The 22,719-nt window shown below is 42.6% G+C and overlaps 1 protein-coding gene across 1 annotated transcript in view; it reads right to left on the bottom strand.

The window, feature by feature from the left end:
- The window catches only part of Map3k7cl (MAP3K7 C-terminal like), a 68,909-nt gene that overhangs the window by 20,815 nt on the left and 25,375 nt on the right, over positions 1–22,719 (bottom strand). The window contains exon 5 of the mRNA XM_004654397.2: positions 8,235–8,296. Coding sequence (XP_004654454.2) covers positions 8,235–8,296 — 62 coding nt within the window. The remainder of the gene's footprint in view (positions 1–8,234; positions 8,297–22,719) is intronic.

The raw sequence follows: 22,719 nt of genomic DNA, 5'->3' as shown, positions 1-22,719 counted from the left end.
TTTTGTTTTTGTTTTGGGGTTTTTATTTTGAGACAGGGTTTCACAGATCCCAGGTAGACTTGTACTTGCTATGTACTCAAGGATGACCTTAACTTCTGATCCTCCTGCTTCTACCTCCCCAGTTCTAGGATTATAGGTATGCACCACTCTGTTAATGCATTGCTGGAGACAGCACCCAAGGCCCTGTGGATGCTGGCCATTCACTCTACCAATGAGCAGCTCTCAGTGCTTTGTGATATAATGTGTGCATGGATGTCATATCCTCACTGACAGTGACTCTCTTGCCTTCAGTTCCTCGGGGCGGGGGGGGGGGGGAGAGGTAATGTGACCAACAGTGTTCACTGAATAAAGTTCTGCACAGGAATCACATTTCCAGTGTGAGTGCTGCAGCAACCAGGAGGCGTTAGGATGGAGAATTATAAACAGACACTAGTGGACTCATTGGTTTGAGAGTCTATGCTAAAATTAAAAACTAAAAATTTATAATGCCTGGTGTAACTAGATAGGAAAACATCACTGACTTTTTGGAATAAACGTAATACTGTTTCTATCTCAGTGCCAGGGTTGGAGTACCATCCAGTGAGTTGTTTAGTCAAGAAGAACCCTGGTGCCCCCAAAACATTTTATTGCCAAGGCTCTTGGCTGTCCACCAGAACAGGATGGTAAGACCATATTACTGCAGACACACGTGCTTGGGACAGCAGGTCACTGAGAAATCAAGCTGGAGCTGAAGTCTCTTCCTGCTAACTAGCCGTCAGCATGCTGGAAAGAGCTGAGCAGCCTGTTGGCGAAGAAAAGTCACCCATAGTCTTAACCATCAGTGGACTCAGCAAGCTTTACAGGCAGACAGCCATGCCCAATGTGACAACTGGTGCAATGGTCTCTTAGGGAGGACACTACCTACTCTCTAATTGGATTTGAGGCCTGCTCCATGGGAGGGATTTCCTGCCTGGTATTGACCATCAAATCAAAAGCCTGCGGCAGGGGGGCTGGAGAGATGGCTTAGTGGTTAAGTGCATGCCTGTGAAGCCTAAGGACCCTGTTTCGAGGCTCAATTCCCCAGAACCCATGTAAGCCAGATTCATAAGGTAGTACATGCATCTGAGTTCATTTGCAGTGGCTGGAGGCCCTGGCAGGCATTCTCTCTCTCTCTCTCTTTCTCTCTACCTCTTTATCTCTCTCTTCCAATAAATAAAAATATTAAAAAAAAAAAAAAACCTATGCCAGGAGAGGTCATAAGCCCTAACAGGGGAACTACAAATGTTGTCTGGCCAATTGCATAGAGTATGCCCACCAAACTATGTTCTAAGATACTTACATTTATGCCTATATATTAAAGCTGCTCTCACTTTTTGTTAGAGAAATTCTCTTTTCAGATGATGGTGACTATTGGAGAGACTCAAAACATCAAAACGTGCTAAGTGGAAGAGACAGCGGCATGTTAAATATAGAGAGATGCCCCCTCTTTCCCCTTTCAGGGACCCCTGAAGATGTTCTGCCAGAAAGCATGTAAGGTCAGAAGGAAGGGGAAGAGTGCTATTCAATGCTATCTTCCAGACACAAAATGGCCATGGCATTCATACCTCACAGTGGCTGAAGCTACCTGCACAAGATGATGACAGCAAAATAGAAAAGAAGCTAGTTGGAAAGGAGAAGAGATTCAGTGGAGGGGAGGCGGGAAGGGTGGGCAGTGGGAGGGGATTATGGTCACAGGATTAAGTCTGTATGTATGGAAAAGTTTTTTTAAAAATAGCAACAGTTTCTGCCAAGTGTGATGTCTCAAATCTGTACCAAGAACTTGGGTCATTGAGGCAGAAGGATCAGAAATTCAAGCCATCCTGGGCTACATGATACCCTGTCTCAAAAAGAACTAAAATAAATAATGCTGTCTACATTTCTATCTCTTAGTTTTAACTATTTCCTCTAGAGGTTTTCATTATTAAAATCCCATGCTGGGTATGGGTGAGCAATAGTCATTTTTATTTCAAGTTGATAATTTATTTTTTTAACATCAGAAAGCAGAAAATTGCTGGTTATTCCCTCCATAATGATGCTAAATTTCCCACACTGCATTTATTCAACTCTCTCGCCTAAAGCATGAAGTTGTGTTCCAATGGAAAGGAATCCAACAGCAGGGAACAATGAAAAGGAGAAGATATTTTTAAGATTCTCCAGTACAACTTCTGTGTGACCACAGTACCAGCTCTTAGATGCACTCACCACAAAGCTAACTTACTCCAGTTCTAAGGAGGTTAAATTTAAGACATTTTCCGAACTGGGCCTTAAGCCAATTTTGAAGCATATGCCCAGGGCAGTCACTTCCTCTTCCCTACTTCCCGGGGAGGATGGAGCTCAGAATGCTTTGAATAAGAGGGCAGCGCAAGGGAGCTGCCACTACCTCTGGTACCGAGCCCAATCCTCAGGACTGATTTAACAGGATGAGGTAAGAGAGAAACCACAGTGCGCTGTTCCAAGAATGCCAGCTTGAACCACACCAGGGCATTTCAGCCCTGAGTTCGCAGCCAGCGCCTCCCGGAGTAGATTCCACCCTCTGGAAAGAACCCAAGGAAAACGACACCGCCAAATGTCCCTTAGCAATGGGCAAAGCTGGCTGAAGTGTTTCCGTTTTCTGCGTGGCTGGTCTACTTCAAGAAATGTAAGAATTTAATTTTCCTCTCCTAGCTTCCCACACAGAAGGTTATATTTAGGAAGCTAACATTCTACAGTGGTTGAGCAGACTTCGTATTTATTCCTTGATTATTTTGAGGGGGTGTGGAGTTACTTTGTATGTTAATGTCTTTCAAAGTTAACAAGCATTCTCAGTAAAGATGAAGAGGAAAAACATTATAGTAAAATTTTTATTATTTTAGAATGCTAAATGTTTTTTGTTTGTTTGTTTGTTTTTGGTTTTTCTGAGGTAGGGTCTCATTCTAGCTCAGGCTGATGACCTGGATGTCATTCTGTAGTTTCAGGGTGGTCTGAACTCATGGCGATCCTCCTGCCTCTGCCTCCAGAGTGCCGGGATTAAAGGCATGTGCTACCACGTCTGGCTATTTTTTAAATATTTTAGTAACTGACAATTCTCCAATATCTATACACACGAGTCCTGTAAGCAGTATTTATAATTTCATCATGTATATAATACATATTTATATAATTTAACATAATTTAATAATATAATACCTTGGAGGAAAGAAAAATATAAGTTATTTCTGCTGATCTATGCAATATAAAGGTCAAGATATCTCAAGCTTGAGTCAAAATTTTCCCATAAGTTTACCCTAATGACTACTAACTGGGTTTTCAGGAAAAAAAAAAAAGAAGGTGTTTTTCAAAAAGTTCTAAAACAATCTATATTATTCTCTAAGTGTCCACAACAGACAAAATATAACTCTAAGAAACTTTTCAATGTGTGCACAAGAGAGGAAATGTTAGCCATTTCCAGGGCTTCCTGCAAGTCTTTCATGATCACATTCCAGACAGGTATTAGAGGCCATCACTGTAGCACAATCCTTGAAGGCTGAGACTTCTTCATTTTCCCAGATATCAAGTGATATAGTGATGCAAGTCCTAAAGGAAGTTTCTGGAGAGGCCATCTGGATACCAAGATTGGATGATACTCATAAGAAGCTGTGAAACTGTCTATTTGTAGAAGTGACATCAGTTTCTGGACTTATCAGACTCTGTCTGAGAAAAGGCAAGTTCGGTATGTACTGTGGAGACACCTGTTGCTGTTGCCTCTGATCAGATGGGAATACTTCAGGAAGGCTTAAAGGGGTTGTTCAGTTTAGTTTTAAAAAACCAAAAAGGTTATGTGTTTTCTAAGTATCTTGACCTAATGGAGAGGGGTCAGAACCTTCCCCTAACTGAGAAATTTCAATGTGAGGTAGCTGTTGCCAACTCTATGCTGTAGTTGAGAAGGGTGAGGCTTGTGGTAAGCAATGGTCCCCAAATGTAACAGTACAGTCAGGCTGTAAGACAGCCTTGACCTTGCCTCAGACCATGAAAGAATTTCACCATCCAATAGAAAAAAAGACAGAGGTCAATATATACTCCTTTTCCAAGATCTAAGGAAAAGTAGTCATTTTTCATTCATTCTTAAAATGGACTTAGCATTGGGCCTCCTTTCTTCTGCCAATACGATGGGAACCAGCTCTGTCCACACACTGTCCCTGATGGGCACAGGGGATTTAGAAACCTAATTTTAAAAAAGAAATCTCAGCCAGGTATGGTGGTGCATACCTTTAATCCAAGCACATGGGAAGCAGAAGTAGGAGGATCACCATGAATACAAGGCTATCCTGAGACTACTGAGTGAATCCCAGGTGAGCATGGACTAGAACAAAACCTACCTTATAAAATGAAAGAAAGAAAGAATTAATCTTCTACCTACCCTTAGGCAGAAGCCCAAGGCCTACAAATGAATATTTTAGAAACATGTTCATTTGAATTATCTATTTTACCCTGAGGTCTCTTACCCAATATTTTACATTAATAAAGACATCAAGAGAAATGTTTGTCACTGCTATTCTTGCCCAAGGCTTTTTTTGGCTTCTGTGAAAATAGAAACACCACAAATTACATGCTCAAACATGTCCACATTCTTGGCAAAGCAAAAGAAAAATCTTGGGGGGTCAAGTTAGTGATACCAGATAGATATTTTATAGCTGCACTTTATAAAGTACCAAAGAATGTGCAATGGACATCAGAAAGTCAAAGCAAGTTTTTCAAGATGGTTCTATAACTCCATCACAATTTTGCAAATTAGAAACAAAATGTGCATTGCCACAAAAGAAAGAGGAGATTGCCAAGTTTATTTAGACTAAAATTTGACGTTCAGTTTCTCATCTGTAAGTGGAGGGAGACATAATGGGTTGCATATGCAATTATTACAAGGAGTATATGAGATGTGCGTAGGGAAATGGCCCTTGCATGCTGGAGGGACTGTAGTCCAAGGATTTGCCGAGTGTGGGACTGGATTTAACCAGCTGGCATCATTTACTTTTCACCTGTAAGGTTTTTTAAGACTCCCAATAGGTAATTGGGAGTCAGTTCATCCTCAACCAAGTAGGAAAACCCAGAGTCCTTCATGTACCTCTGTAACCCATTTTAGTCTTCCGTAGCAGATTACGGGAGTCTGTAAAAATGAATTCCAAGAGCCATTACTATGTGGTGGAAGAGCTCCAGTCTGCCAAGGAAGAAGGCCTGTTTCATGTGATGGAGTGTTCCCTTTGTGTATAAAGCAACTGCATTGCTTTTACTATGGGACTTCCCGCTGTAGGATGGCTTAAATGTATGTGCATATACAAATAATGGAAATAAGAATCTACTTTTGGATATTGTTTTCTATGATACCATTCCCCTTTTGGTGCCGTCTTTTTTTTTTTTTTAAGTCACTTGTGCCCGGGAGTATAGAATAAAGGTTATAATAAGCAACAGCTTTAAACAGAGGCACTCCTAACAAAAAGTCTTGACAACTGGCAACTGTTTATAACCAACTCACTCAAATCCCTCACCCAATTAACAAGCATATCCTTAAATGTGTTTAGTTGTGGTGCTAGTAATGCCTTCTCTGTTTGGGAACAGGTAAGGGAATACCATATTTAAAGGAGAAAAAGCCAAAACCCCTGAACCAGAAGCCACTTATTCAAATGCCTACCCCATTAAAGACCAATGATGATAGAAGAGTCTCATTGGGATGAAATAGTTAAATAGACTTAATTTTAAATATATGTCAGGTAGAATTAAAGCTATAACATTCAAATAGAACTAGTGACACACTACAGAGAAATGACCTGGATAGTTGTCAGGGGTTGCTGTGACTCTAGTGTAGAACGAGCTGCAAGTCACTGAAGACCACTGATGTTCCCAGTGGGGGAGAGTGGGTTTTGCCAATGAAAAAACAAAAGTAAAATTTATTATCCATAATTTGATGGGACAATATGAACTCAAATATGCTGTTTTACTTCGAAAACATGCTTACCTCTGCTTTTGTCTGAGTTCTATGATAATAGAATAGCTCTGAGATGATAGCATAATGAAGTTATTATCTTCCAACCCCAATTAGACCGGTGGCAGCGCAGACGTGCCCTGTGAGGAGAGAACTCGAGCAAGGAATGTGGTGTGCAGCGTGAGCACAGGGATGGCAGGGCTGCCCAGTGGGTCTCAGGCCGAGAAGGTGACTGAGTAACGGTGGGAGAGGAGAGGGAGCTATGGCAAGAGCCAGGGAGGCGGCTGCACGGTCTGTATGGGGGTCAGAGGATGGAGACAAGATGATGGGTAGCTGTTGAGGGCAGTTTCAGGAATTACAAAGCTGACTTTTGACAGCTGTGTGGTAACCACAGAACCTTCCCCACCTCCTACACAGTCTTGAGAATACATTCATAAGCAAGCATTGATGATCTGCTGAGCCGTCTGGCTGTGGGAAGGTTCTGGGGATGCCCAGAACTGCTGCAGAGCTGACAACGAGAGCTCCTTCAAGAGTCCAGGTCACACCTAGTTGCTGTAGGTTGGTTCTTATATACCACCCACGCTGGGGGACGCCAGGCTTTCTCCTTGGCGCCCCTGGCACTGAAACAGGAACAGAAGCAAAGAGAAGGGAGCACCATCTTTGGTGGTACAATGGCTCATTCTTGGTTCTTCTTACCTCTGTTAAGGAAGAGTCCCAAACTCTAACAACGACAGCGAGAACACCCCCCGGAACACACAGAAGTGTGACCAACTACAGCGAAGGAGATACGAAGAGAGCATCCCTGACCTCAAAATTTAAAATCCAAAATGTTCTCAAATTTTCTAGACATGGTTACACATGACCATGATCCCAGTACTCAGGAAACTGGGCAGGAGGACTGCCATGAGTTCAAGGCCAGGACTACACAGCAAGGCCCTATTTTAAAAAGAAATCCAGAACGCTCTTAGTACTGACCTAACACTAAAGAATTACAAGTGAAGAATTCCACAGCTCATCTCCATGGTGGGTTTCATTTGAAACACAGGCATACTAACTACATAGAACAGAATGACCATCATGCCCTGTGTGTAAAGTGACCATGAAATATAAGTGGATTTCATGTGTAGGAATGAGTGGGTCCCATACTTAAAGCAGCACATGAAAGTATTTCAAAATCCCAAATACTTCAAGTCCCACATATTTTGCATGAAGTATACTCAAACTGAAACCTAGCACGTCAAATCCTACAGAAAACTGGAGATGAGAGACTCCTTCCAAAAGACTTTCAAAATCAACATTTAGAGAAAAAGAATGTGGTAACCAAGCAAAATACATGTGTGGAGGATTCAAGACTCTATAAGGCTTGATTAAGTGTGCTTGCAAATGGAAATACTCTGGCAAAAGATTGATACAAGGCTGGTATCCAGGTAACTTAGGCAGAACCTCTTCTTGAAAAATGACATTGGCATCAGTATATATCCTCTAAGAAGATTAAAATTAAATTCTCTTTTCTAAACAACACTGATGTGTTCAAATGAGATAATTTTTTGGTAAATCACCCAGAAACTACATATACACTACAATATTTCTCATAGGCCAGAGTTGTGTTTTTTTTTTTTTTTAAGTTTACCTCACACTAATTGTATTCCACTAAAAATTATCAATGAACTGGGAAAATAAAAAAACAGGTGGTCAGAAAAAACTGATGATTATTTCAAAATCTCAGCAGCATTTAATACTAAATCATGGATCCAAGATTCCTATGGCCCTGACACACCAAAACAGGACAAGATCTTTTCTCGGGTCTTACAAACTGGAGCTAGTTTTTTTAAAAATTTTTATTTATTTATTTATTTATTATTTGAGAGCGACAGACACAGAGAGAAAGGCAGATGGAGAGAGAGAGAATGGGCGCGCCAGGGCTTCCAGCCTCTGCAAACGAACTCCAGACGCGTGCGCCCCCTTGTGCATCTGGCTAACGTGGGACCTGGGGAACCGAGCCTCGAACCGGGGTCCTTAGGCTTCACAGGCAAGCGCTTAACCGCTAAGCCATCTCTCCAGCCCTGGAGCTAGTTTTAAACTATGCCTTTGAAATCCTGGTGAGGTACTTGGATAACCACATGAACTTCAGTCTGACTTTGAAGCTTTAGAAAGTACAAATATTGGCACTTGGAAGCCCTTTACTCTGCATCCAAACCAGCCTTTCCCACTTGGGCTATTCCTTAGCTAGCTGTATTTTATGATATGACAGCAGAAATTAAGAAGATGTCAATAGAACCCTTACCTGTAGCTGCAGGTCTAATTCTGGAAAGACCAAAGGAATGGCATCTTCGGATGGTGTATCCTCTAAAACATAAAATGAAAATGATTCTTCACCATAGAACCCTTTATCTCATGAGAATGACCCAGCTGTGTACCCACAGAGCTCAGCCAACAGAACATACAGCCTCCGTTATTTTCTTCACTTAGCTGGAGACAGACAGGATGGGGAAGGCAATTCGGCTCAGTTTCTACTCACCATGGAAGTATGGAAAAGCTTAACTGGCTTGAAAAAAAATTTTGAAAAGGTGTGAGTGTGTGTGTGGCCTCAAATGCCCAGTGTTGCTAGTTCCCCAGTTAAGAAAGGCTACTTAATCCTGTCACATTAGCCAAAACAAGTTCTTCAACAAGGTGCCTCGTGAGGTGGTCAAAATGTCAGTGGGGCAGAAGGACATGTTCGGTGCTGGTTGAATACAAGGGGAAAAGCTGATCTCACCACAAGTCACCTTTCCCTGGCAGCTCCCAGGAACACCTTCTGGATTATGGTGGATAATAGGAAGTAACCCAAACAGGCCACCTCTTCGCAGATCATCAGGCAGCCCTCCCAACCTCAGGCAGAGCCCACAGTTGCCTTTCAGGTGAGCCTGAGCCCAGACAGCTGTGGTGACTCTGCACCCTGTGGCCTGAGCACCCCATCAGCCAACACTTAAGCAGATAGACTGTCTGGGGACAACCTCTTGCCACATCAAAAGATATATTCTCAGAAGTCTCTGAGGAAACCTGATAGAAAATGAGACTGAAATTTCTAAGTCACTTCAGATCTCGTCAGTTAACAGACTACAGAACCACCAGCCTTGAGGACCGATACCAGGACCTGTGTCTCCAGAACAACTTTAGTTCCATGGGCCATTGGCCATTTTATTCCCAACCCCTTTCCAACTATGTGCCTGAGTATACATGTTACAATAAAGTGAGAAAAGATAATAGTTGTTACGTTCTTACTAACTGTGGTAGTTTAAATGGATGCCTCCCTATATATTCAGGATTTCGTTAGTTTGTCATTTTTATCTGCAGCCACCTGGTTGGAGGAGAAGTCACCGGGTGGATCTCGGGGTCCAGCCCTAAGGTGTGGGGGTGGATGTGGAACTCCAGTCTAAAGACATGCAAAGTGCCTGAGGTCTGCCTGGAGCTCCTGTGATACTGGTGGTGGCTTGGGGCTTTTCTTTCTCTGCTTGGATCTGTGAAGGTAGGCCAGCTTCTTCTGCCATTATGGAACTTCCCCTAGATCTGTAAGCTTCAATAAATATTCCTTCCTCCATAACTGTGCCTGCTTTGGAAGTTCATGTCAGTGACCTGAAGCTGTCTGCTACATGAACATAGTCAAATCCCTGATAAAAACTGATCAATGATCTTTTTGAACCACCAGAAGTGACACAGGTCCCACACAGAAGTTATCCTTCAGTTTCATGAGGGTCAGGTTCCAGGACCCTTCATGGATACCAAAATTCAACAGTACTTAAATTCCTTACAGGAAACAGTATTTACATATAACACATGTGTATCTTCCCATATGTCTTTAAGAAAATCATTTGTGTTATTTTGGGGGGCAGAGAATACCACATCATGTATGTGGAGATTAGAAGGCAATTTTGAGGTGTCTGTACTCCACATTCTTTTTCTTTTTGAAAGAAGGAAAGAGAGAGAGAAAGCGAATGGGTATGCCAGGGCTTCCGGCCACTACAAACAAACTCCAGGTGCATGCACCACCTTGTGCATCTGTCTTACGTGGGTCCTGGGGAATCAAACTGAGGTCCTTTAGTTTTTCAGGCAAATGCCTTAGCTACTAAGCCATCTCTCCAGCCCTCCACATTCTTTTGAGACAGGGTCTCTTGCTATTGCAGAAGAACTCCCAGACGGCAAGGGAAGGTCAGACTAACTGGCCCATGAGCTTCAGTTGCTCCTGCCATTATTGTAAGTGTGTTGAGATCATAGATGAGTGTGCAACTTTGCATGTGTGGGTTGAGGAATTGAACCTGAGCTAGCAGACTTTGTAAGCAAGCACCTTTCACTGCTGAGCCACCTCTTTAGCCCCTTGTACTGAAATCATCTCCAAATTACTTCTAGCACCTGCTTCAATGTAAATGCTATGTAAACGGCATGTACTGTATGGTGTAGGGAATAATGTCAAGAAAAAGGCTGTGCAAGTTCAGTCCAGAAATAAATATTTTAAAGTTTTCCACCCTCGGTTGAATCCACAGATATAGAACTCCCAAATACATAGAGCCAACTGTAGTCTCTCCTGACTCACAGAAAGATTGGTCCAAAATAAAACACAGTAAATACATGGGGTGGCCGTGGCTGCTGAGAGATTATAGCTCTTTGAAGGCATGGAAGATAATCACCAGAGAGGCCACTTAAACAAGGATGGCATTAACCTCCCTCAAACAACTCAAGGGTCTTGTGGATTAATGGCATTTTGTATATTTTAGTTAAAAGTAAGTGGTATAATAGTACTCTCACTTAAAAGTGACTAAAATAATGAAATGAATCACCAAATTTGAATCCAGTTTATAACCACACCTGTGCCGGTCCAGGATGGCCAGCAGTTTGCCGACACTACCTTCACAGGAGCTTGGATGAATGCGATTGTTCTCCTCCTATTCAGACCAGAAGCAACAAGCTCTAGCCAGTTACTGCAGCTTTTAGCATCTACCCTCCACTTATAAAAGAAACTGAATGAAATTGTCACTACCCAAAATATTGCAGGGAGAGCCTCTATTACAAAAGTTATACTTCATAAAACTGACTTTTGGTCTTAGGTGCATGTAATTTACTTCAGTACCATTTCAAAAGCCTAGACATCATGATGAATCCAGCTCTCCGGTCCAAGGCCAGAACAATTTGGCACTGCAGATAGGAACATATTAAACTTTGGCAGGCCAACCTTAACAATGGCAGATGAGTAGGCATTCGTGGGGAGGAGAAACTACTTCCATGAAGCACAGGCACACGCAGGACATGCTGGAATTCTAGAAGACACCCAGGGGTGGAACTCAATGCTTCCTGAGACTTAATCCACCCTGCCAGCCGTGAAATCACACTCCTTCCTGCTTTACTGTAAAGGGAGAGGATATCCATTCACTTCATTATAGTGATGTAAACAGCACAGGTCTGGTATGACCCGACATTAACGAGCTCAACACAGAAATCCAGGTATAGTCATCCTGTGTTGAGACACACATGTGTGACCCTAGAGAGAATTTGTAGAAAAAGAGAAGGCTTATGAATGGACGTTCTGGGCTGCAGAGATTGCTCAGTGTTTAAAGGTGCTTGCTTTCAAAGCCTGGTGGTCCAGGTTCTAGTACCCAGAACCCACGTAAAGCCAGATGCTCAAAGTGGCACACACATCTAGAGTTCATTTACAGCAGCAGGAGCCCCTAGCTTGCTCGCTCTTTCTCTCTCTCTCTCGCTCTCCCTTTCTGTCCTCCTCTCCCTCAAATAAATAAATAAATAAGTACTTTAAAAAGGGCTTTCCAAACTGAAATAAAAGTCTAGCTGAGTGTTATGAAAATAAACACATAGTGGATATAGATGGAAAGAAAGACTTGTTGCAGAATGGAACGAGTTGAGTTAACTCGGGCAGGAAGTGGCAGTGGAAACCAGAGAACCGAAGACAGATGTGAGAGGAGCCAGGCCTGCCTCCCGCCACTCCATCCGTGGGCTTTGGCTGCCAGAAATTTCAGGGCTGGAGAAGCTGCTTACCAAGCTGCCCAAGTTGATGTGTGGGGTGTTTACTTTTAAACAGTGGCTGCCTTCTTTGACTGGTTTTAAAAATAGGCAAATAGTCTAAAAGCGGAATGATGAATCACAGGACTGGTCCAAGAGGAAAGAAGGAGAGTGACTCAGGCGGACGGACTAGTAGCGCAGCTGTTCCGCAGACATTTGGCCGGATCGTTGTAAACGCTGTCCACAGCCACACTGGGTCCCAGCTCGCGGGAGTGGTTCGGTTTGTTATGACAATTCCAGAAGCACACAGCCCATGGTACAGTAGCCGTACCAAGGGACTCCCTGGCATACTCAAAGGTTTGTTTGTTTGTTTGTTTGTTTTTCTAAAAGGGAATAGTTGCTAGATGTATGTGCAAAGGAACAAAATCCAAGAGAAACTTCATTTTTATTAATATTAAACTGATGTATACCTATTGTCTGTGACGTGCAAAGCAGAGACTCTGAACCTATGCTACATTGGCAAACCACTGTCATAGCTCTTAATGCATTAAGGAAGTGATTCCTCAGTCTTCCTTTTCAAAGGGGCACTGTGAGCTTATAGCCCAGTGGTGGGATACTTGTCTGGCATGTGTGAGGGTCAAGGATTGATCCCCAGGCACAGCAACAACAAAAAGGCAAGCAAATGTATGCTATGGAATTCCACAAAGGAAAAAAGATAGAGGAAATAATTAGGATTTTTTTTTTTTTTTTATGAAGCAGATGTTCAGTGCCTGTTTGGCAGACACAATGTGACTAAGCCAATGGTCCTTAAGATAGAACTTCCTCGTTGGTATACACCCATTACAGCATACCACAGTGCATTTTATGTTGGGCACACCTCAGCGTCTACCGAGCAGCTGTCGGGTGGCGTTCGTAGTTATTCTGTTTTCAGATTCCCCTCAACCATCGTCTCGGTGTTGCTCCTTCAAATAGTAAACGAGATACGCTGAGTCTGCAATCAAAGCCTCACTCTTACCTAGCAATGAGCTGGCAGTATGAGTCCTAAGGGAATGTTGAACTGGAGGAGCTGGGCAGTGTCTGGCCCAATCCCCTGAGAGTAGTCGAAGAAGGGAGGGACCTTGTGGAAGAGGTAGTAAAAAGAATTTCAGTGCTGCCTCAACGCTGACCAGAGATGCTTCTCTTTGGAGATGGTGGTAGATAATGAGGAGGCTCAAAATTCATCAAGGTGGGCTGGAGAGATGGCTTAGTGGTTAAAGCCTTGCCTGTGAAGCCTAAGGACCCCGGTTCAAGGCACAATTCTCCAGGACCCACGTTAGCCAGATGCACAAGGGGGCGCACGCGTCTGGAGTTCGTTTGCAGTGGCTGGAAGCCCTGGCGCACCCATTCTCTCTCTCTGCCTCTTTCTCTCTCTGTCACTGTCAAATAAACAAATAAAAATGAACAAAAAAATTAAAAAAAAATTCACCAAGGTGCTCAAAAAAGGGGCTATTTGAGAGCTGAAAGAGATACCTTTATTGCACCCTTCAAGACACAGGGAACACCCCAGAAGAAGGGAAGAAAAGACTGGGAAGGAGTACTCCAGGGCACTATCCTCTGGACAAAAGTGGCTGGTGCAGTCACGACCTCACAGTGGAGGTCACTAGCTCCATAAGACCTGCCCAATATCGAGCTCATCAACATTTTGATGTAGAGAGGGACTACCTAGAAAGAGGAAGGGGTTTAGTTGAGTGGGACGGGGGAGGGAGACAAAAAAGAGCAATGGGAGGGCATTGTGGTCAAATCACCGTATGTGCGTGTATTAAAATGCTCAGATGGATGTGGTGGCTCATGCCTATAATCACAGCACCCCAGATGCTGAGGTAGGAGGGTCACCATGAGTTTGAGGCCAGCCTGGAACTACAGAGTGAGATCAGGTTGCCTAAGCTCGAGTAAGACCCTGCCTCAAAAAAAAAAAAAAAAAGCCAAAAAAGTGAATAAACAAATAATAAAATTATTAGCAAGAAAAAGGAGGTACTAGCACTCCATGGTTAGTGGCCATGTGAGACGAGAGGTGTGTCCCACACACACTCATTCCGTCGCAGCACCCTGCTGCTCTTCACCTTCTGACCTATGGGTGCCCAGACTTGTAGCTCATGAACAAGTACAAGTTCTCCCCAAAATATTGGCAATCATAACTTAGAGCATCCATGTTTTTTTTAGCTCATGAAAATGATTCAAAAACCATTACTGGCTGGGCACACCTTTAATCCCAGCGCTCAGGAGGCAGAGGTAGGAGGATTGCCATGAGTTCAAGGCCACCCTGAGACTACATAGTTAATTCTAGGTCAGCCTGGGCCACAGTGAGACACTAACTTGATTGAAAAACAAAAAAGGGGCTGGAGAGATGGCTTAGCGGTTAAGCGCTTGCCTGTGAAGCCTAAGGACCCCGGTTTGAGGCTCGATTCCCCAGGACCCACGTTAGCCAGATGCACAAGGGGTGCAAGCATCTGGAGTTCGTTTGAATTGGCTAGAGGCCCTGGCGTGCCCATTCTCTCTCTCTGTCTGTCTGTCTGTCTGCCTGTCTCTCTCTCTCTCTCTGCCTCTTTCTCTCTGTTGCTCTCAAATAAATAAATAAGTAAAATAAAATAAATTGAAAAAAAGAAAAAAATTACTGTACATTTTATAACTCTTTAAATGAAAGAGAACATTTTAATGCCAAAATCACATGCCATTTAGAAATAAAGGATTATCTGGATATATTTTAATTAGCTTGATAGGTTGAAGGAAGAAAACACTAAAACAACCCCACTGTTATATCTGTGTATTCCTTTTGCTTTATATGAAAGAGGTGAAAACTTTGTCAAAGCAGAGCGGTTCTGTAGAACAGCATTTGAAAATCACTTTTTGAAACACTCTCCTGATTGGATAGTATCTTGATTGAAATTTAGGGTCATTTGTTATAGATAGAATTGGGATCTGGAAAACACTAACACTTGCTGCAAAGAGCTCAGGTTTTCACACGAGAACATAGAACAGGGAACAGCCACAGGCAGAAGACATTCATTCCCAAGCCCACCCTACAATCCAACCCAAATGCAACAGGCTGTCCTGTCCCGGACTCTCTGACTAAGCCTCTATTTCGTACAGTCAGAACAGGCTTCATAGACCTGTGACCTATGCGACCCACAAAGTCCCTAGCTGTGTGGACCTACACGGGCTGTAGTGTTCTGCCATGATGTCTTCGAGTTTCTTAATAATCGTTCATTTTGTAATATTTTATTATTTATTTATTTGAGAGAGAGAATGAATGGGCACTCCAGGGCCTCTAGCTGCCACAAACGAACTCCAGACCCTTGCTCCTCCTTGCGCATCTGGCTTACGTAGGTCCTGGGGAATCCAACGTGGGTCCTTCGGCTTTGCAGACAAGCACCTTAACTGCTAAGCCATCTCTCCAGCCCCTTAATAATATTTAATATAATAAGGAACCCTGCATTTTCATCTCATGCTGTGTCCCAGAAAGCATTCAGCTGGTCCTGTGTGTAGGACAGCTGCTGAGTGCTGGTGACCTGGATGGAGGCAGTCGCACAGGGAACCAAGGACTAGGTGACACAGTGTAGCCAATGGCTTCAGCGCTGAGGGTCATCCGGGGAACCGTTTGCCTATGAGAGCTCCTAACCCCAAACATACAACCACTGAGCAAGTGTTCAGTGCACAGACCAGCATATGGATTTTAGTAAGACTACACTCTCACTGGTGAATGTGCATAATCAGTGTAATTTCTATAAGACTCGATTTTCTCCTCTTCAAAATGGGCAGAGTAGCTTGCCCCAGCCCCTAGCAGCTTGTTACTAAGAGAGGAATATTTATGTCAATCTCTTACCCTAAAGCATCACCTCTAGGAAATGATTAGTAACAAAAATGAATTCATAATATAATTGAGTATAATTTCCATCACTTCTCACTATAAACCAGCAAAAGGGAAAATGGAAATGAAGGAGCTCTTCCTGTGGAAGGAAGGAGCATAGATGGTTGGATGGATTCTTCTTCCTTATCTAAGTAAGCAAAAAGGTGCTAGAGAGATGGCTTAGCAGTTAAAGGTGCTTGCTTGCAAAGCCTGATGGCCTGAGTTCGATTCCCTGGCACCCACATAAAGCCAGATGCACAAAATGGCAAATGTACCTGGTGTCTGTTTGCAGCAGCAGGAGGCCCTGGCTTTCTCTTTTTATCTTTCATAAACAAAAATGTTTTTAAAATAATGTTTTAGGCCTCTCATCATGGCACATGCCTTTAATCCCACCACTCAGGAGGCAGAGGTAGGAGAATCAATGTGAGTTTGAGGCCAGCCTGAGGCTACATAGTAAATTTCAGACCAGCCTGTGCAGGAGTGATATCCTTCCTTGAAAAGCTAAAATTACTAATAATAATTTTTTAAATAAGCAAAGAAGACATTCATGGGTCATGGTGACTGTCTCTGCTTACTTCTCCCATGATCTTTAAAGCAGACTTCCCTGGTGCAGCTGGAAGGTCAGATTGTAAGGGTTTACTTTCTTCATTTAAATCTGAATTTAAGAAAGCTTGCTCCTTTATTGTCCTATCTAAACAGACACTTTATTATCATAAAAATTAAACTTCTGCATAAAATGTCTTTGAGTAGTTTCATTTGAATATAAACTGGTATTTCCCATTTTTAGAGAAAAAAAAGCAAGTGAAAGAATGTTGCCAACATATATTTCTAATGCATGAAAAAACTTTCATGAGGGCTAGAGAGATGGCCCTTACCTGGAAAGTCTAAGGACCCAGGTTTGATTCCTCAGTACCCTCGTAAGCCAGATTCACAAGTTGGCACATGTGGCTGGTGTTCATCTGCAGTGGGTAGAGGCCCTGGCATGCCTGTTTGCTTTCTCTCTTTATCTGCCTCTCACTCTCTCTCTCTCAAAATAATGAAATAAATAAAATAGTTTAAAAAAAAACTGTTTTGAAATCTTTAGGTACTTCAGTTCTTATTAAGAGCATCACAGTGTACTGAACAATATAAAAAAACTCTGTAAATCTTTACTTCCAGCTGGTTAAATACTGCACATGAATCTATAATGTGCATTGGCTTCTCAGAGCCACAAAGTTAACTGCAGCTATAAAGGTGGATGTGAGTATGAACACTGATATGGATGAAGAGAGAGATTTGGTAGGACAGCCAGCACATTCTTAATTCTTTGTCATAGCTCCCTGTTTATCAAGCTACCTGTTACCTTAGCCAGTGCCACAGTATAGACAAGCAAGATGATGCAAGGATAGGTCAGTATTTCTCTAGAGAAGAAGACTTGACTCAGTTAAAGATATATTTTATCTTTCTTTGAAGCACACATCTAGTCCCAATTATTGAAGCTATAATTTTTTTTAAATTTTTTTTTTTGTTTATTTATTTGAGAGTGACAGACACAGAGAGAAAGACAGATAGAGGGAGAGAGAGAGAATGGGAGCGCCAGGGCTTCCAGCCTCTGCAAACGAACTCCAGACGCGTGTGCCCCCTTGTGCATCTGGCTAACGTGGGACCTGGAGAACCGAGCCTTGAACCGGGGTCCTTAGGCTTCACAGGCAAGCGCTTAACCGCTAAGCCATCTCTCCAGCCCAAAGCTATAATTTTTTAAACTTCATCAATTTACTGTTTCATTTGAATATTTTGACTCATTTCGCTTATAACATTTGCAACCTTCCAAAGGCGTCTGCTTTCAGCTGAGCATGTTGGCCATACAATTCACCCTCTACACACACCCCATCTATAAATTCAACCAACCCTGGATTGAGAATATTGCAGAAAAGAAATTACGTCTATATTACAGATGCACATACTATTTCTCTTGTCATTATTCCCTAAACAAAAGAAAGTAACAGCTATTTACTTGGCATTTACATTGTGTTAGGCACTGCAAGTTATCCAGACATAATTGAAAGTATAGGTTATATGCGAATACTATGTTGTTTCATATAAAGGACTTGAGCATTTGCAGAATTTGGAAATTGAGGGGTCTTGAATCAATGACATCAGAAACTGTGGCATGACACCAGCCCAATAGTGATATAGCTGTTACAGGGGTAATCAACTGTTCTCTGATTGGATCTGAGACCCACTACATCTGAGAGAATATATTCCTAGTACTGAACATTTACTCGAAAGTTTATAGTTGTGAAGGTCATAGACCCTAGACATAAGTCACTACTGTTGACTGACTAAATGGATTTGCTATGCCCATCAAATTGCCCTCTAAATAGTTATATATATATATATATTTTGTTTTGTTTTGTTTTTGTTTTTGTTTTTTGAGGCAGGGTTTCACTCTGGCTCAGGCTGACCTGGAATTCACTATGTAGTCTCAGGGTGGCCTTGAACTCACGGCGATCCTCCTACCTCTGCCTCCCGAGTACTGGGATTAAAGGCGTGCGCCACCACACCCGGCTTAGTTATATTATTTTTATCCTCATAGATTAATGCTGCTTTTTAAAGATGGCAGTGACTACTGGGGAGACTAAAAACTTACCAAAGTGCTAGGAATAAGTGAATGCTGAATGCTTATTGATAACTGAGACACCTATAAGTGCCCCCATGGCTCAGGAAACATTGCAGAAGAGTGAGCAGGAAGAATGTGAGAGGTAGAGGTTGGGAAGTGCTGTCTTCCAGACGTGAAGTGGCCGTTACGTTACCACCACACAGTGGCTGTCACGACCTCCACAAGACCGCCACAAAACTGAGCTCATCTGCGTCTCAACATGGATGATGGAGGAGGGCATAAGAAAGTTAGCAAAATAGAAAAGGGTCTATTTGGGAAGAAGGAGATCAGAGGATGGAGATGGACAAGGGAAGTCACAAGAAAGCATTTGGAGGGGTTATGATCAAGTTACATTATCTTCATATATTAAAATTGACGCCAGGCATGGTGGTTCACGCCTTTAATCTCAGCACTTAGAAGGCAGAGATAGGAGTATTGCTGTGAGTTCAAGGCCACCCTGAGACTACATAGTGAATTCCAGGTCAGCCTGGGCTAGAGCAAAACCCCACCTCAAAAAACCAAAAAAAAAAAAAAAAGTCAACAAAAAGTTTTTAAAAATGGTTTTAAAAATGAACAGTGACACTGTGGGATAACTGTACATTTATTGCTCTCTATGCCACCGTAATATAATTTTCATTTCTCCTTTTCCACTTTCCTCCAACAGCATATCAGAAGTAACCTTTTTGTTATTTTTCATTTTTTCATTCTATGACTACTGGGAAGTTGTTTACTGTCAGGAACATTCATGCTCTTTTTAATTATTATTTTGTTAAAATATTTTGGAGCCTGGCATGGTGACTAATGACTTTAGTCTCAGCATTTAGGAGGCTGAGGCAGGAGGATCACCGTGAGTTCGAGGCTACTCGGAGAGTACATAGTGAATTCCAGGTCATCCTGGGCTAGATCAAGACCCTACATCATAAAATTAAAAAAAAAAAAAAAAAAAACTGAGGAAGGGTGCTGGAGAGAAGGCTTAGCAATTATAGCGCTTGCCTGAAAAGCCAAGGAACCCAGTTCGATTCCCCAGGCCCATGTAAAGCCAGATGCGCTAATTGACACATGCATCTGGAATTCATTTGCAGTGGCTACAGGCCCTGGCATGCCCACTCTCTCTCCTTGCCTCTCTTTCTTCCAAATAAATAATAATTTTTTTTAAAAAAATATTTTTTGATGTATTTATTTGAGAGAAGAGTGAGAAAGTATGGGAGTATCAAGGCCTCTTGTGGCTGCAAATGAACACCAGACAAATGCACCACTTTGTGTGTCTGGCTTTACGTGGGTGCTGAGGTATCAAACCTGGGGGTCTACAGGCTTTGCAAGCAAGTGCTTGCTCTTAACTGCTTAGCCATCTCCCGAGCCCCTGTTTTTGTTTGGTAGTGGTGGTGGTTTTGAGACAGGCTCTTAGTCCGCGGCCCTGACTGTCCTGCGGCTTGCTGTGTGGCTAGACTTGCCTGCACTTTGTCCTGCTCCGCCAGCTCCTGACTTCCGAGTGCTGGGATTACAGGTCCGAGTCACTGCACGGGGCTCATGCTTTCCTCTCATTATACCACCCTAGCTCTGATTGGGTAACAATGAAAGCCCCAGAGTCTGGCTTTGAAATCCTTATTTATTCACTGATTTGAAGAAGCTTCCTTAATTTCCCTTAGCCAACATTTGTTAAAATGGTTAACACACCATCCTGTGAAGTTGTAACCTGTATTAAATTGAGCAGATGTATAAGAACAAATGTCAGGGCGCTCAATAGACATTCACTTCCTTTGAGGCCTTTCTTTATGGCTGTAAGGAACAGATTCCAATAGCAACACTAAAGTCTCATTGCAATCCAAGTCTTCATTGATAATAATGAAGTCCAAGTGGTTGTATACATTGAAATATTGAGTTCATAAGTATTTGATGTTTCTAGAATTCAGAATGGCTGTGTGGGCCCCTGTTTCCTGGCTGGGTTGCCTGGCATCTAAAATTCAAGTGGAAACTTTATTGTTTTACTTTCTATTGAGTAGATAAGTTGTTTTAAAAAGGAGGAGCCGGTCGTGGTGGTGCATGCCTTTAATTCCAGCACTCAGGAGGCAGAGGTAGGAGGATCACCATGAGTTCAAGGCCACCCTGAGACTACACAGTGAAGTCCAGGTCAGCCTGAGCTAGAGTGAGACCCTACCTCGAAAAAAAAAATATATATATATATATGTATATTTTTTATATATACATACAAGTAGAAGAATAGATTAATGGGGTGAAAAGGCCCAAAGTGAAGTCAGGGGAAGAGATTGAGTAAAGGAAAGGTGGAGGGAGGGCTAATTAAAATCTAAGAGGATATAAATAAATCATATGGAAACCCACTTTTTTGGACAATGGAACACTCGGGAGCTGTAGATTGTTGCTAGAAAATTTTCGGTGCCAAGGATGAGATACCTTCCAGTGAGTTATTGGCCAGGGAGGTCCACGATGCCCCCAAATTATTATAGGCCATTACTGAGGCCCTTGGTTTCCCACCAGGAATAGATGGTAAGACCCTATTGCCGAAGACTCCACATACTTGGGCTGCAAGGCCACTGAGAAATCCTGCTGAACTGAGCTGAAAACCTCTTCCATGTAGACCAGCTGACAGAAAGCTGGAAGAAGCCATTCTGCATGCAGTTCAACAGGAGAGAAAATCACCAGTGAAGATACTCAACAGTGGACACTGCAAGCCTCATATTTGGCCAGGCAGGCCAAATGAACCAGTGGGTGCAATAGTGGCACATCAGTCATGGTGGAAACCAACTGCCCTCTAATTAGACTGGAGGCCTGTTCCATGGGAGGGAATACATCCCTGATACTGAAAACTTAAATCAGGGGTAGTTATGAGCCCTAGAGGTGTGACGTCTGCTGCTGTCCGGCTAAATGTATATACTGTGCTTATCAAACTGCCCAGTAAGCACTTCTCTTAATGTTCATATCCTTATATTAATGCTACTCTCACTTTTGGTAGAGAATCTTCTCTTTTCAGATGGCAGTGACCTTGGGATGATTCAGAAGGCATCATGGTGCTGGAAAGAAGTGACAGGAGTGTTCAGTACTGCAATATCTCTATCTACCTTCCAAGGCTGAGGGTCTATTGTGGAAGAGGTGGCAAAAAGAATGTAAGAGCCAAAGGAAGAGTAGGACTCCTTACAACGTGCGCCCCCCAGACACAAAATGGCCTGGATATCCATGAGCTCACAGTGCCTGACACTACCTGCACAAGACCATCATAAGAGGAGGGAAAGATCATGACATCAAAATAAAAGAGAGATGATTGAGATGGGGAGGGGTATGATGGAGAATGGAGTTTCAAAGGGAAAAGTGAGGGGGGGAGGGAGGCCATTGCCATGGGATATTGTTTACAATTATGGAAGTTGTTAATAAAAAAATTTTTGAAAAGAAAAAAAAAGCCATACAACTGGAATGGGAGCAATTAAAGACGCTTGCTTGCAAAGCCTGCTGACCTAGGTCTAATTCCCCACTACCAATATAAAACCAGATGCACAAAGTGGTACATGCATCTTTTGGTTGAGGCAGCAAGAGTCCCTGGCATACCCACATTCTTACTCATTCTCTCTCTCTCTCGCTCTCTCTCTCTCTCTCTCTCTCTCTCTCTCTCTCCCCTTGCAAACAAATAAATATATTTTTAAATCAAACAAACAAACTGACAAAGAAATGAAAAGTTAGACCTCAAAATTCAATTTATAATTAAATGTGGATGAGAAGTGTGTCACGAACCTGGAGAGAAACATCTGAGCATGACAGGGAGGGGCAGACAAGACCCAGAGTGCAGAGGGAAACACCCCCATCTCAGCGTCTTGGGAAGGCACCTTCCCCAGCTGTCAGAACAGACTCAGCAGGGGCTGTGTCAGCTGCTTCTCACAGTTCCAACTGCTATGCACACTACTGACTTTTGCTGAGAAAACTTTATTACTTAAAGTAGACTCTGGGGGACTGGCAAGTTGGCTCAGCAGTCAAAGATATTTGCTTGCAAAGCCTGCCAACCTGGTGTTCAATTCACCAGTACTCATGTAAAACTGGATACACAAAGTGGCACATGCCTCAAGAATTTGCAGAGGCAGAAGGCTCTTGCATGCCCATTCTTCTCTCTCTCTCTCTTTTTATTTAGTTCTTTCTTCTTTCATTCTCTCACTCTTTCTCACAAATACATACATAAATTAGTAAATAATAAGAGACACTGATTAAATGCAGAATGGTCTTGAATTTTTAAAATATGATTAATTTGTGCCCAGATATGAAAAA

This window comes from Jaculus jaculus, chromosome 5 (genome assembly GCF_020740685.1).
Source record: "Jaculus jaculus isolate mJacJac1 chromosome 5, mJacJac1.mat.Y.cur, whole genome shotgun sequence".
NCBI lineage: Eukaryota > Metazoa > Chordata > Mammalia > Rodentia > Dipodidae > Jaculus > Jaculus jaculus.
The sequence above is the reverse complement of the archived record's forward strand: the minus strand, read 5'-3'. Positions and strand labels throughout refer to the sequence as shown.